This window comes from Scardinius erythrophthalmus (genome assembly GCF_964197995.2).
Source record: "Scardinius erythrophthalmus genome assembly, chromosome: 10".
Taxonomy (NCBI): domain Eukaryota; kingdom Metazoa; phylum Chordata; class Actinopteri; order Cypriniformes; family Leuciscidae; genus Scardinius; species Scardinius erythrophthalmus.
The window spans coordinates 28,277,191-28,293,647 of record NC_138230.1 but is presented as its reverse complement, the minus strand read 5'-3'; the positions used below and the strand labels follow the sequence as shown (position 1 = coordinate 28,293,647).

General features: G+C 37.7%; 1 protein-coding gene across 1 annotated transcript; it reads left to right on the top strand.

The window, feature by feature from the left end:
• Positions 1 to 5,409: 5,409 nt before the first annotated feature.
• On the top strand, positions 5,410 to 9,668 carry tpbg1b (trophoblast glycoprotein 1b). The gene is made up of 2 exons (XM_081376181.1): positions 5,410 to 5,894; positions 6,780 to 9,668. Exons 1-2 carry the CDS (start codon positions 5,629 to 5,631, stop codon positions 7,627 to 7,629), a joined length of 1,116 nt encoding a protein of 371 aa, XP_081232307.1. The 5' UTR covers positions 5,410 to 5,628; the 3' UTR covers positions 7,630 to 9,668.
• Positions 9,669 to 16,457: the final 6,789 nt, after the last annotated feature.

Genomic DNA, 16,457 nt, shown 5'->3' with positions numbered 1-16,457 from the left:
CAGGATATTCAGTGAGAAAATTTAGGCTGGGACTAATTTTATCCATTGGGAATTGATGTTCCATAGCAGAATAGAGCCAGACTTGAATGCATTTTAAGTGGCATTGGTGACTTTAGCTTAAAAGGACCGATGATTTAGTCGGTTAATTTGAGGAATTATTACAAAGACAGAAATTTATGCCCGATTTCACAGACAGGACATGGATAAATCCAGGATTAGGCATTGTTCAATCAGGGCAGCTTTTTTAAATGTGCCTTAGAACAAAAAACATTATTGATGTGCATCTTGAGATAAAATAATGGCACTGACATATTTTAATATATCTCAGTGCAAGTTTATTTCAGTTAAAACAGCTCAAACGTGCATTATAATCTGGGACTAGATTTAAGCCTTGTCTGTGAAACCAGGGGTTCTTTTTCTATACATGATCCTAATCTAATCCTGCACAGTAAGACTAGGAGCAAAGGAAAATAAATTAGGTCATAATTTTGATGTCATGTTGCCATTAATAAATCTTTGTTGTCCTGAGAATTCACATTGCAGCAGTTTTGGATGTTCTTTTTGAAAGCTTTACTCTTTCAATCATGAACTATGAAATGACACGTTTAAAAGAAATATCAAAGGGTATAATGGCATAGTATTATGCCTAGCCCTAGTCTAACAATCATTACACACACACACACACACATAAATAAAACACACACAAACACACACTTATACATACGTGTGTGTGTGTGTGTGTGTGTGTGTGTTCCATGTACTATGAGGACATGCACATGTCCATGTCATTATTTCACCCCAAGATCAAAATATTTTTTGTTCAAAGTAAATGAAGCCTATTTTTATATTACCTTGAGAATGTGATGTTTTTTTCGTGGCAATTAAGCACATTTCCTACATGAGAAAAACTAATATTATATTGTATTTATACAGTTATATGTAGTAACACTTTAAATCTATATTGTTTTATTTATTTATTTTAAATACGGGAGGAGGGGGGGTATTTGTCATTAGAATTAATTATCCTAATAACATGCTTTATTTTCTTTATGCACAATATATTAATACCAGATTTTGGATGTAGATGGCCTGTTTTTGTGAGATTCACTCGTACATCTGAATGGATCAGATCTGATTGGTGTATAACCAGGAAGAAAAACAAAACTAAAGTCAAATTGGTCCATCAATAATATTACATTATTTTTATAGTAATAACAGTAAATACTGTGCTACAGAAATGACATTTTGGGGGATTTTTTTTTTTTAAATGTCATGAAAAAATTAAGATATCCTCCTAATAAAGCAGGCTTTATTTTCTTTATGCAAAATATTTTTTAGTTTCCTTGTGATTTTGGGTGAAAATGTTTCACTCGTACATCTGAATGGATCTGATTGGTGTATCTAGAAAAACAAACCTGAGGTCAAATTGGGCCCTCAGTGTTCTAGATCGAATCTAACCTCCATTACCGTAATCTAGAACACAGAAATCCTGTTAGAGGTCTGTTTGCTCTTCTCCACTGTCGCATTGAACTGTGCATTTAGTTTCAGACGCATCGAATCCTGCTGTAATCTTAGACTATGGTCTGGACACCAAATCCGTTTCCATGGCTCCTGTGCGTAAATGAAATCCCCTCTTTGTTTCGACTCAAAGGGAAAAATCACTGAACTCCCCTCTTATACCTATTTCTCTCTTCTCACATTTTTCCTTTTCACTCCCCCTTTCACACTCTCTCAGTCTTTGGAAGTATTGCCAAGAGCAGCAGGTAGCCAAGTGTCTTGAGCTCTTTGGAGACTCTTCAGATGGGCTGCAGTGTGTGTGTGTGTGTGTGTGTGAGGAGTGTGTGGCCCCTGCTGGCACCGGCTAGAGCTGATCAGATTAGAAAGCCTGTGTGAAGTGTGACGTTCTTACCGACGGCTTTCCTGTCTTCAAAGACGTGAACTAGTGGATCAGAAGCACATTTGACTGTTTTAATAGTCACCGCAGCCCAGTAGTTCCCATTTCCTGTTTGTAATCCCTAAAGATGATGGCATTCCACGGGTTTATACTTTTATAAAACATTCATTCATTCACTGAAATCCTGTCTATAGTTACAATATGTAAAATGTTAAAATTCACATGCCACTTTCCACAAATAGGGGACAAAAGGGCCTGAAACTATTTATAAAATAGTTTTTTTTTATTTAATATTTTTTATTTTGTTTTATATTTGTTTACAAGGCTAATTTGTGTGATTTTTAAATAAAAAAAAATATATATTATATTAATAACAATTTATTACAGGTTTGCGAATTTGGCTTGTTTGGGACCAATTGTTGACTTGTAATTATTGATAAACTTTTATTTGTCATAAATTATTAAAAATAACTTGATTACTAACAGGTTTGAATGGTTGAGCTTGACAAATGTAGTCATTGTCAACACAATTCTTTGTAAAAGTTAACTTTTCTAAATGATTGGGATGTCACAGTTACAATTAATGTTCCCCTTCTTGTAATGGGGAAATCGTTTGGTAAAATGTGTGACGCAGCTACAAAGTATAAAAAAAAAAACTTTTACCAACAAAAACATTGGATTTGTGTCCTGCCTTTAAAAAGCAGTGAGACATTATAGGCTTCCCTATATGGAAAGTGGCACTTAAATATTTGATAGTTTTTTGGCATTAGAACAGTTCTGTTAGCAGATTTTATGTTTCTTTTATTGGCTAATTTACAACTTATCTATACTATGCGTAAAAAGGAGCTGCAAATGTTTTCCTTTCAGTTCTGCTACCTACATTACCTTTGCACAATTACTAACAAATAGACTTTTAAAACTGTCACCGCAACTGCATTAGTGTGATTTGAACGTGTGTGTGTGCGCCCACGTGAATGTTTGCTTACTAAGCATGTTCTGCACTGTAAAAAATGGATTGTTGTGATTATCACAACTTAAAATTCAACATTAGAATAAGAAATAATGTGTTGTTTCAACTTTAAAAAAAGTATGTGTTCGTGCTTGACTTAAAATATTAAGTTTAGTTAAGTTGGATATTTAAGTTATCTCAGCAAATTTTAAGTTGTTGTAACTAAGTATGCATGTGTCTGCTACTGAGAAAGTATGATATTAGCGATTGGTATTTAACAGTTGATAGTTCTGGGTTTCTTATTTATAGCTAATAATCAAATGCATTTTAATATCAGGTCACAAGAATCTTTGTAATGATATATTTTGCCTTATAGAGAACTGGCCGCATGTATTTTGCCTTCTGATGCAGTAGTGGTATGTTGAGTGTTACAGAGAAGCAGAGTGTTTTTTTTTTTAACCCTGAATAACATTAGCCATTCAGTAAGAGCACATGGAACACCTAGAAACAGGGTCAAATAAAAACACTTCACAAAGCCTTTCTTATTCCAGATGAGTTACCACCTATTTTTATATTCATAATACAATAACCTTCTACACTATTCTGCATTCAATATAAGAATGTGAAAAAGATGACTGCGTGCTTTATCTGATTTATTTTTATAAATTGTGCATCAGTTTAAAGTGTTATATTGGTCTTTCATTGTCATTTACTTTTCCTTTTACTCCAAAGCACCCAGTAATGGTGGTTTAAAATCGAGTTATTGAGTTTGCACAATGTATTTCCCCATAGCTGAGTCTGTGACCATAACAAGAAAACCAATGGCAAAAGCCAATATCCTGTCATCAAAAACCAATGGAAACATCATCTTCTAAATCATTTAAAGTTCCCAGTTTTGTATTATCATCACATTTCAAACAGATTCTGCCAACAGTATAAGTTATGATATTTAATGTCCATGCGTCATTAATTTCAATAAAATGTTTACTACTACAATGTTTTTTTCAAAATCTTTCTAAGTGCAAAGCTGCATTTGTCTCTATAAAACTGTTTCAATAGCAGCATGATGAAAGGCATAATTAATAAACAATAAGTTTAAACAGTTCTTCTAAGTATTGTAGTTCATTACACTGTTCATGGTTTCTGAACAACAACTGGTTTAACAGGTGTGCATTATATTTTACAACAAGCACTGCCTTATTCAATAACAATTTAGATGAGTTTATAATTCCAAAAAAAGTGGACAACACGGTTTTGACTCAGGATATATATAGCATGACTTAAGATACATGCATGTATTTTCAGAATGTTTCAAATGTTATTTTTTGCGTGCTCCTTTGCACTGTTCCCCTGGAAACAGTTAATTGCGCTAGAGAACAAATGACTGACTCAGCAGGCAAAAGAACAATGTGTTGAATTCATAGCTTATTGTCCCCCTGCACTTCAACAGACCCCCGCCGAGTTCAAAGGATGAGGAGTCCTGTAGAGTGGGATATCACATCAATGTTCCCAACTTAACCATGCAAAAACATTGAACTAGATTAATCTTCAGAAAACCTGAAGCCAATAACACTGAAGAAGCTCGACAGTGCTTTTCATCCAGTCAGTATTCAGAGGCCCCTGCATAAAAGGAACAAAGACTGTCATATATTCAAATAATGAATCATATTAATTTCAAGCTTTTTTTAGGGTTAAAGAAATCAAAACACATAGGCCTATACAACAGTTTTTTTTCTTGGTCTTGCAAAAGATGCTGAATTTGTTGCTTTGGATATACAACTTTCTTAAGTTAGAACCCTCAGTTTTTTTGTGGCTTTTTTGAAGGAATCATGATTAGAAAAAAAAAAAAAAAATGTGGCCAGGCTTTGATGTGATGGAAATTGCATAGCTGTAGCTTATCCCTTTTTTCCCCAAAATTTTGTCAGATACAGTAAATATAACCAGGTTTGGTGTTTTGTTCATCCCTCGTTAAAAAAAAAATAGAGAGAGAGAGAGAGAGAGAGAGAGAGAGAGAGAGAGAGAGAGAGAGAGAGAGAGAGTTTAATCAATCTTATAGGATCATTAAAAACAAATCCTCATGACAATCCCCTCCGGACATCATTTTTGGTTGGAATATTATGGGTAAATGCCCCTTTTGAAAGTTTACCCACCCCCCAATTTGAGAACCACTGCTCTGGTGTATAGCATACCGTAACTTTGTCAAGAACATGCAGCCACAATAACCTTTGCAGAACCTACAAGGAACTTTTGAACAGTTTTAAGTGTGTATTGGCATTAGCAAATTGGAGACATTGAGCTATTGCCTATACTGAAGTCAAAGATCGACTAAACTGAGAGATCTTGGATTGTCGTAATCTTTTGATGAGCTTTAATCACTATTAATTAGGCCTATCAATCACTGTGATGAGTGTGAGATGTGAGTGATCCTAGTACCGGTCTATATGGTGAAGCGGAGGGGGAGAGGTGTGAGTCCAAAGCTCCTCCCTGCTGATTGTTGAGAGCAGTAGTGATTCAGTCCCATTGTGTGAGAGAAGCGGATCAAACGCCCCACACAGTGAACCTCTTTTTCTCATGGAAATAAAGTGTCTGCCTCTCATTCACACATGAGTTTCTCTAATGCAAAGAAGTCGAGCACGCAGGGAGGCTACACACACACTACTGAGTGAAGTTAAGAGCACGCGGGACTTGGAGAGCGACTTTGGAGAAGAGGATCCCTGGACGCGCACACACGCTAAATGAGGGCATTTCTCTAGTGAGATTGATGAAGTTTTGCTGATATTTCACCATGTTTGCCCTTGGACGGTGCGCGCTTGTTTTCGGGCTGCTGTGCGCTGCGCTCTCTGCGGGCGCATCGGTGTGTCCAGTCGGCTGCGAGTGTTCAGAAGCCGCGCTCACGGTCAAATGCGTTTCTAAAGATCTGCGGGACATACCGACCGGCATACCGAGCTACACCAGAAACCTCTTCATCATCGGAAACCACATCAGTCAGATCGGACCCGAATCTTTCCAGGGACTGGATAACGTGACAAATTTAACACTGTCTAACAACAGGTAAAGTCAATGATCTAATTCATCTTGACCTTAAAAATGCCATTATGTTAACCACTGTTACTAGAGTAAAGTCATGGTGAATTTATATGGGATCTTCTTCAAACTGTGTAAGAAGCTTTCTGTCATTTTAATTTCTTATTTTAAAGACAGTAAAGACTAAATCTAAGTTACATGTTTCTGTATTTTGGTTGAAACTGTGCTTACAGTCGTACTTTTTTTCAAAAGAGAAAGCTCAAATAGAAGCTCTAAGATGTTTAATGTGTGTACAGGTTTTATTGACCCTCAGATAATTGTAGCTTGTGCTTCATTTTTAAATGAACCAAATTCTATGCATTGTGCTGAAGAATGTAAAACAGTTTAATGAAGAAATGAAGTAGGATCTTGTTAGTCAAGGATGTGACCACAGGACCAGATGTGAACACTCCATCATCATAACGTTGTTTTATTCAGAAAGTTCCCAGAAAGAGGGTTTAATAGTGTTAAAAAAAAAAAAAAAAAAACTTTTATCTCCTGTTGGTGTTATCTCTTTTTAAATATGCTTATCAATGCATTTTCATTAAAAAGTAGTGTTGCCTTTCTTGCCATGAAAATAGCCTAAACTGACATGGATTAAAACAAATGATTGGCCTTGACAATCATGGACCCACGAGGAACCTTTAACATTAATGGAACCGTTGCATTACACAAAAGGTTCTTTATAGAGGGAAAAAGTCTAGATTATTAAGTTTAGATTATTAAAATGTTATTCACACAAAGAAAAAAAATCACTGAAAGGTTCTTTGGGGAACCCAAAATGCTTCTTCAAAGGCATCACTGCATAAACCTCCTTTTGGAACTTTTATTTTCAAGAGTGTAGAGTAAAATTGTTCATTTTTCTCTGTCCAGGATCTCTGAGGTGAAGTCTCACACATTTACTAGTCTGCGTAGCCTCAGATCGCTGGACCTCAGCAACAACCAGCTGGCCATCATCCATCCTGAGGCGTTCACTGTCCAGAGCCGTATGCTGAGGGAGCTCAACCTCAGTCGTGCTCTCTACAACCACTCGTCTGTCATCGATTTGGCCACCTCTCTTCGCTGGAGTACTTTGAGTGATCTGCTGGGGCTGGACCTGTCCAGTAATGGCCTTGTCTACTTGCCCCCTGGCATCTTTTGTCATCTTGTCGGCCTGCAGCGCCTTCAGCTTTCCAACAACTCTATAGTGTCCATACATAACGGCACATTCACAGGACTGGATCATCTCCAGGAGCTCGATCTCACCCATAATGCCCTCAGGACTTTGCGTGAAGAGGCTTTAAAGGAGATGGATCAGTTGCGTTTGGTTAGGCTCCACTTGGCGGAGAATCCTTACACCTGCACATGTGACATCGAGCCTTTTGCCACATGGCTGAACGGCTCACGAGTGCGTGTAGAGGACGTTGAGCGCCTGACTTGTGCGTTCCCCGTCGCATTGCAGAACACTTCGCTATTGACTGTGGGTGAACTGGAATTGGGTTGCCATAAGGTTGGAGAGGGCGACAACCTAGCACTGCAGACCTCCTACGTGTTCCTGGGTCTCGTGCTGGGATTTGTTGGTCTCATGTTTCTCTTTGTGCTTTACCTGAACCGTAAAGGTATTAAGAAGCGCATCAACGACATGCGTGACGCATGCCGGGAAGTCTGGGAAGGGTATCACTACCGATATGAGATCGATTCAGATCCCAGATTGTCACAGTTTTCTACAACAGCTGATGTGTGATTGGGCATGAACTCTTCCAAAACCAAGCTCCTTTAATGAACTTGTTTTCTATTGCATTTATACTTGGAAAATGCTCGTATGTGTCGCGAACATGTAGACATATTTAAGTAGGCACATTTTCTTGTGAAAAGCATGTAATGCCTGTCTTGTCGAAGCCTTTATAACAAGCACACCTCCCCCTCAAGTCTTCACAGAATTGGCCTTTGCTTCTCAATTGCATTTGCAGAGTTGGCTTTTGCTTCTCAATCATCATGGGATGTTTGAGGATTAGCCCAATAAAGGGGCAGAAGCCATAAAGTAACTCTGACAACCAACAACCAACTAACACCCACCCCAATCTCCATTGTCCTGTACTGGAATATTGCCCACCTCCATTGTGCTCAAGTGCCTTGTTTATTGGATTTAAGGGGCTGACCAGCTTCAAAAAGGGACAACTCTTTATGTGTGTATATATATATACATACACACACACACACACACACACACACACACAGAGAGAGAGAGAGAAATGCAGTGCTGTTTTGGAGTTTTAAGGACTGTTTTATTGCATGCTTGCGCAGCCCTGTTTTTATGGAAGTGTACGCCGTTCTAGTGTCGGACCCTGAGCAACAGTATTAGCACCCTTCTATGGTCCTTTCTGTCCCTCTATCCACAGGGAGTCTGCAAAGAATGTGCCAGATTTTCTCTCCAAAAGCATTCCAGCAGGAGGATAACCTCTTCTAAGCTCTAGAAGGAGGATCTTTTGAAGAAAGAGAGCCAGTTTGCAAAAATCTCCGGCTGCTTTTTTTTTTTTTTCAAAAGAAACGTTTTGGTTTGTTTTTTATTCCACTCATTTTTATTGTCAGAATGATGAGAACCAGCCCTTATGAGGGCCGCTGAGCGAGACCCCTCCTCCATGAAGTCTGTTCGCTCTTTGAAGACTCAGTCTGGCTCAGTTCCTCATATGTTCCCCAGCTTTTTCTGTTTAAGGGACTGTTACGGTGATAAGATACAGATGAAGCTGGGGCCGTTGTGCTGAAGGGTCTCCTGCTCTATTTTTTGAGTATTGTTTCCAAATGTAAAAGACTGAAAAGAAATATCCTTGATGTGTTGTGCCAGTGTCCTGCCCTTGTGTCTGGATAACATGGTTTTATGCAGCATGTGTTTGTCAAAAGACTATTTAGTCTCTGAGTGAATCTCACAAAGACAAGAAATTTGTTATGCAAAACTCTTGTTTTTTTGCAAAAACAACACTGTAATTTTTTTTTTTTTTTTACGGTAAAAAACTGTAAAAAAGCAATGGAAAAGACATGTTAATTGCTTAACAGTATGTACCCTACTATATACAGTGAAAAACTGTAATAGCTCACACAGGTAAAATGCTGTTAAATGTATGGATTTTGGAAGTGCACACTGTAAAAAAAACCTTACCGTTGCATTTACTGTACCTTACCGTAAAAAATACGGTAGCAATTTTTATGTTTTACATCGAACTAATATTTATGGTAAAAAAAAGCTGCCGTGATTTTTACCATAAATTTCACAGGGTTTTTTAAACAGTGAACAAATACTTTCTTTTTTTTTTTGCATTGTGACATTTTTATGACAATTAAATACAATGTGTGTGTGTGTGTGTGTATAGTAAGTCATGGTAGTTTTTGTTCTGGATGGAATTACTATAGATTTTATTAACTGTCGAAATCTCGCAGTGCAAAATGAAATGAAAATCGGTGCAAAAGTGTGTGTGTGTGTGTGTGTGTATATATATACATATGTATATGTACGTATGTATGTATGTATATGTATGTAATGTACATTCCTTTGTGAGATTCACCCAGTTGGCCACAGTGTTTTTGATTGAGAACCATTATCTATGGTAAAAATATCATATATTTGCTTGACAAATTAGAATATGAAACGTCACAGAAATTGGGCCTTCTTCCATTGTGCTTTCATAGCTTTGTACTCATGTATTATTCATTATATTCAAATGAACCTTTCTATAAAGAGGTAAGGAAAACCGTTTAAATGGGATGCCAAAAGCAAAATGTTTACTCATGAATTCATCAGGTATCAAGTGCAAAAACAACTCTTCTGTGGATGTGGACAAAGAAATGGTCTTTCTTCAGGGTAGAGTTTATTTTGCATGCTAAAAAATAAAGGTTTTTACATTTTAAATTTAAATTATTCTCCATCTTGCGTCTTGTTGATCAGAAAGCGGTAACTTTTTTAATTAGAATTCCTTTAGTTCCTTGATAACAGGATTTACATTAGGAATTATTCACAAACTCTCCTCCTTTCAAATGGACATATTTGCACAGTATCTAACAAATTAGTCCACAAGTTGTTCTCCTCATTTTGAGTTTCTGTTTTGAATTGTATTATCCTTCAAATCAATCCAAATATTGCAGAATGAAGTGAAAATGCGTTATCTGCGTTATGCGTTATAATGTTGATGCTGTAATATTATTCTCCCTCATAACAAATGGCCTTTACCAAGAGCTTGCAGGGCATCAGAAGTGTTTCATAACTGATAATAACTATGAGCAGACTTAGTCACATTTTTACGGCTGCAAATCTCCACATGCAACACGTTATTGGAAACACATGAGTTCAGCATATGTATGATAATTGGCTACAGTATAAAGTTGCATGTAATGCCTCATTGAAAATCATCTGTGGTTCAGAGAAAGGCTCTGTGTCTAATTTAAAATATTTAAAAATATTTTAATGAACGTTTTGATTACGTCAGCCTTCTACCAAATGTAAATCAGAATAGTTGGTCAAAACTATTAAGGGTCATTCACATTGGCAGCGATTTGGAGCAAAGCAAAGCGACCAAAAGTCTCATGTTTAATGTGAGTTGGCCATTCGAAGTGACTTGGTGAGTAAAATATTATGTAAACTAAACATTGACCAATGAGAGTGTAGAAAATGCTCATGTGATCTAATACCAGTCAAGGAAAAACTGTACAGCGATTTAACCTTTCTATGTGATGTCCCCTACATTGAAGTGTTTTTATTGCTACTGCTTAATGTTATCGTGCCTGGTCATGACATGATGTTAGTATTGCTGATAGTAAATGCTGCATGAGAGCAGAACAGAAAAGTTTACAAAGTACCTCTAACCTCCAACAGCTCCCTGTTCAGAAGACCATGATGGGCTTGTTAAAAAACAAAGAAGAAATTTAGCCAATTAGTTATGAATTTATGGTTGTCCTAAGGCTCCGACCCACGAACATTGCTATTTACCTGGCATCATCTAGCTGGACACCGCTGTGCCAAAGAACAGTAGTGAAGATTAATGTAATCTTCTCTCGGCCTCATGGTAAGCCTGCAGGCAAGACAAAATATCCCACGGCTCTAAATTTCATCTTGTTTGCGTCTGACTTTCAAGCAAACTAGCCTTTTAAGAAAAAGAACAAAGACATCCAAGTTCATGTGACCGCTGTGCTGTTCATGAGACACACTTGTTTTATTTTGATCGTTTTATTCTTTCTCTATGGCTCTACACTGTGGTTTATTAAACAGGAAAGTGCCCTCAGGATGTTACAGAGAAATGCTGCTCTTTTTCAATTAGTCATGTATTTGCAAACTCTAATGCTCTTTGGTTTAGAAACATCCTGGCACCATTAAGAGACATTTAGTGGATTGATATATGGGTTCATGAAATGAATCTCACGTCTACGAGGGACTGAATACATTAAAGGCAAACCCACAACAGTCATCAACATGACAACAGCGATTTAGTGGCAGCTGACTGTCTACAGAGGCATTTTTCTCCTTAGCTTTCTTTCTTAACCTCAATTCCCGCCTCCAGCTTGTCCTTTCATTTTCAGTTCTTTAGTAAACATCTCTTTGTTACTCTTCTTGTCTCTTTCCATATCTTTTATTTTCATTAAGATACTGTATATGGCCCGTTTTATCACACTTAGATACATCTTTAGTGGTCTTTGCTATGACAAACTTACAGTGAGGGATTGAATATATAACCCTAACTCTATTAAACACCAGTTCATATCTCTTCCTGCAGGAATTTTTTTTTTTTTTTTTTTTTGCCTGATGGATGGTAAAACGTAAGAAGAAATCCCATAGACGTCTACTGAATGACGGATTCAAGTTACATCTAGAGAGAAGAATATTGATCGGGGAAAATTGGAGTGGGCTAGTAAGCACCCTTGAGAAATGAAGTACACTTAAGCATACTTTTAAAAAGAGTATTTACTACAGACATACGATACTTTATATAAATACTTTATAGAGATATACTTCAAAGTGCAAACTGAATGCAATGTTTTCAGGCACTTAAGTATTACAGTTTAAATTGATATTAAATTTAAGCAGTATATCTTATTCCCCCGGTTTCACAGACAAGGCTAAAGCCTAGTCCCAGACTAAAATGCATGCTTGAGCTGGTTTGACAGAAAGAAACTTGCACTGACATATCTTAAAATAAGTCAGTGCCATTGTTTTGTCTCAAGATGAACACCAGTAATGTTTTTTTCTAAGGCACATTTATAAAAGCTACTTAAATGTCTAAATAAACTAAGGTCTAATTCTTGCTTAATCTAAGCACTGTCTGTGAAACCAGGCCTATATATAATTTCATAATCACATCAAGTGTCTTTGAAATATGGTTATACCTTACTGCAGAATACTGACAAGCATTTTTCGTAAAGTAAGAGAACATTCAATACAATTAAGTGCACCTCTTTTCACAAAGGCATGTCACCTAAAAACACTTTAACAATCACATAGCAAAGCCCTGGCGACCACACACAACAACAATGCATTAAGTTAAGGTGAGTTTTGTGCAGGGAAATGCATAAATGTCAAAGTCTAGTTCATTGTATGTCTTTAGTGAGACTTTGCATGCTAAGATGTTGTAAATCAAGTGATTTCCTTGTGGTTTAAGCAAGATTGCATGATGTACTCTTCTCTTTTGGATGGATGTTTATGTACATGCTAGTTGAACAGAAAGTTGGCCTTTTGCCACTCACACATGCATACAAAGACACACATACAGCATCTAATTCTCTCCCACAGCACTAATTGTCAGCTTGTGCTGTTTATTCAGGTTTATCTGTTTGGTTAGTCCAGTTGTCCAACCAACCCAATGACAAGGTCCTACTCCCAGTGGCGGTGCCCCATTGTCCAACTGTTGGCTGAGTTTGGCAAACGATTTTTTGATTTTTGAGAGCTTTAATAACGGGGGGTTGTTATAGCTGGAGGTACAGCCAATGCAGTGTCTGCTCCATTTATCACTTTCAATTAGGGGTAAGAATCAACTCACACTCATACACACACCAGTATGCACCTGCTTACCAGGGCCGTTTGAAGGAATTTGGGGGCCCCAAGCAAAATGGACATGGAGGCCCCCCCAATAAAAAAACATATTATAATATGTAACCATATTCCGTCCGTTCGAAAAAAAAAGTTGCACTAACTGTTTGTTACAAGCAGCATTTGCCGTCAGGCAGGTAGCTAACATAAACATATTTTTTCTAGCCTACCTGCTGAAAAATTACACCATTTGTACAAGACAAGTGGAGCTATTTTATCCAGTGTAATTTATCACTTACCACTAGGGGTGTAACAAAATTCACGGTTTGGTTCAATACGATACACGTGTTATGGTTTGGTATGTTTTCGATACAGCAAAAAGAAAGAAATGCCAATTTCCTTGATTTATTTCTTTTTCTTTTTTTAATTAAAACTAGCACCATAAAATATTATTTCTTTTTACTTTGAGCAATTCTGGAGCTATAATTGACTCTTCTAAGGAGCATATAAAACAAAACAGCTCCTTGGAAAAAAATAAATTTAATATTGAAGTAGGTATAAACAAATGTTTATTTTAGTTAAGATTAACATTTGAGGGCATTGTATTCATAATGTCAAAATAAAACCGACGTAATGTTACTTGAAGGCATTATAGCCTCCTATTCCTGCCAAACAATGTGAATGTTTCTCACTAGATCTCGCAGCGATGTTATTACTTCTGTGGCAAATTCAAATGCTTTCTTTACTGTATCTCTTAGCGCTGTGTAGTAACAGTGTCGCATGATCACGATCGGCTCGCGCTGCACTGGTCTAAACTGATAAACAACGGCCCGTCAACCACACAATAACGAGTAGCTCAGTTTCGTTCCGCTTGCATTACGTTTGCCATTTGATGTTGGTCATGGTCAATGTTGTAGTCGCGCCGGCGTCTCTACATTATGATCGCGCTTGCCACGAGCAACGCGCCTACATTTGAAATAACGAAATTTTGGTCGGCAGGAAAAATAAATGATCCAACGAACCGATCGGTTTGAAAATGCGTACCGAACACCGAACCGAAAGCCTCGTACCAAACGGTTCAATACGAATACGTGTATCGTTACACCCCTCCTTACCACTATCTTGTTTTTTTCTTATCCTCCTCTTCCTTTCTCTTCATTCTTTTCTGGCTTCCTGAAGCATAATTCCGCTTAATAATGACTGCCGAGGAGGTTTTGTATTTTGCCGGCAGCAGAGATCACGCAATTGGCTGGCTGCTGTCAGCGACTACTGAGGGGAGCCCCCTTGAGGGGGATCCCGATAACAGTGTCATTGCACTTTACTGCATTGACTATCAAAGGGGCGCTTCCACTGTTTGTCGTTGCATTTTATTCTTAACCAGTCGTTGTCTTGGGGCCCCAGGACAGCTCGGGGCCCCAAGCAATTGCTTGGTTTGCCTGCCTTGTCGCGACGGGCCTGCTGCTTACACAAACACACACTCCCAGCCAAGCACATACACAATGATGTATGTGTCGCTATATGCTACATACCAATTGTGCTTTTCCTCATGTGGCCTTTTCATGTATAATCATATAATCTGAGCAAATAAAGTTGAAGGTATTATTGCAGCGTTCTACATTGAGTATTGTGCTGTGCTGAAAGACAGAGGGTTTAATAAAGGCCAATAAATCATGATTATTGCTCACTAGCATGAAGTAGACATAGCAGGCTTTCAGAACTCTCTATGACGCAGAGACAATTTCATGGCCCATTGGGTGAATCTCATGAAGAACATGATCAGGTCATGTTTCACCCCAACATCAAAAGAAAAAATATTCATATCTGGCATAAATGAAGCCTATATGTGTTCTTTTTTGTTACAATGAAGATTGTCAGTACTGTATTACAGTAATCTTTGATTGTACTGCAGTGAAAATAGTGTACTTAGGCTACAAAGATTTGTTTTCTTAAAAATAAGCAAAATGAACACAAATGTAAAGCAGATCTAAAGCAGATCCATGAAATAACTTGATGAGTGCAATTTTGTATTTATTTTTTTGCATTTTATTGAAACAAAAGTTAAAGTTGGACATACTAATGATTTTTTTTTAAAGCCAATAGGCCATAATTATGGCACAGGAACAGTTAGTGGGTTGTGTCTCACACTTTTGTGAGTAGGTACTTATATTGAAAAAGTAATTACTTCACCCTAAAAAAGTATGTTCTATATAGTTTGAATGTATGAATGTAATCTGGATGTACTACATTTACCATGTTGCCCTTATCATGTGTACTTTTTGCCTACTCTTTTATGAGTACTGTGAATTCGGACATATTTAATTTTTCGTTTTTCTGTTCCCTATATAGTAAGGAAGTATAAGATGAAGCCCAGGTTTGCTATTTGCTAACCAATTCCAGGTGGTGTTTTGGGAGGGTCATTCTCATTCTAGAGAGCACAAATTTAGTGCAGGTCAGGATGAGTCATCAATATTTTTGCCAAGTTTTTCTGGAAGAAGAAATCTGTACATCTTAAATGCATATAAAGTGAATCTGGTCAACGTGTACAGTAGAATATAGATGATACCAAAGCAAACAGACATTTACATTTAAAGGATTTAAAGGATTACATGAAGGACCTGCGCCTGGACACGATGACAATGCAGTCCTGAAGTGTCAACCAGTCCCTCCCCTGTGATAGCCTCCTTCCCTTCCCTTCACCTCAGTACAGATAAAATGTTGTCGGGATAATTCCGGTTCGCGTTTATACGCAGACGCGACAAAAAATGTCTGTATTATACATTCTTAAGGCCAGACAAGTAGTTTATTGAGGGTTGATTTGTAAAGAAGGACTACACGCATGCGCACATATATATTCAAACCATAGACTGAAAAAAAATATGGACGACGCCCCTTCGCTCTTTTCCATTGGTGAGAACTGAAGCCGCCAGTGTCCCTAGTATGGCGCTGACATCTTGGAACTTGAGTCTGCGCAGTAGCGATCTCGAGACCAGACCTGCGCAGTAGTGAGCAGGAAGTAAAGCCGCGAAATCAACGCTCCACCCTCACTCTCGCAGAATGCACTCTCCCTGAGTACACTTCTTAAAAAAATTATTGCAGTATGACAAGAGGCTTGTTAAAATAAAGTAAATACAACCTCAGTCCTCTGAAGATCCCGAAAAAAATGTCCGTTGGTGTTTCAGTGACTACTTCTTACACCACCGTTTTTATAGCATCGCGTAACTAAATAAAAACCAACTTATTTTTGCGTGATAAATACTTATATCAGCGTGATAAAAACAACAGCAAATGACAGAAACCACCTTTGGAAAAAAGATATTTGAAGTGTAATTTAATTGTTTAGCTGGTCTCACGTCCCGTTGAATATCACGGGGAGGTGGGGCTTTTGACCTATACTAGTACCAGTCACCGGGGGTGATTGAGACGTTTTGGCTTCACTTTTCAGGGCTTGTGCGGCATGCTTGACTCAAAAGCGCATACCTTTGGACTGAACACGTAATGTGCATGTGCGCAACATCTGCGTTTTGTTGGTTTGCATTTTTGAGGTTTGCGCAGAGATAACGGATAAT

Coding starts and splice junctions, on each gene's coding strand:
- tpbg1b (XM_081376181.1), top strand. CDS start 5,629: ATGTTTGCCCTTGGACGGTGCGCGCTTGTTTTCGGGCTGCTGTGCGCT. Junction 5,895..6,779: donor TTAACACTGTCTAACAACAG/GTAAAGTCAATG, acceptor TTCTCTGTCCAG/GATCTCTGAGGTGAAGTCTC.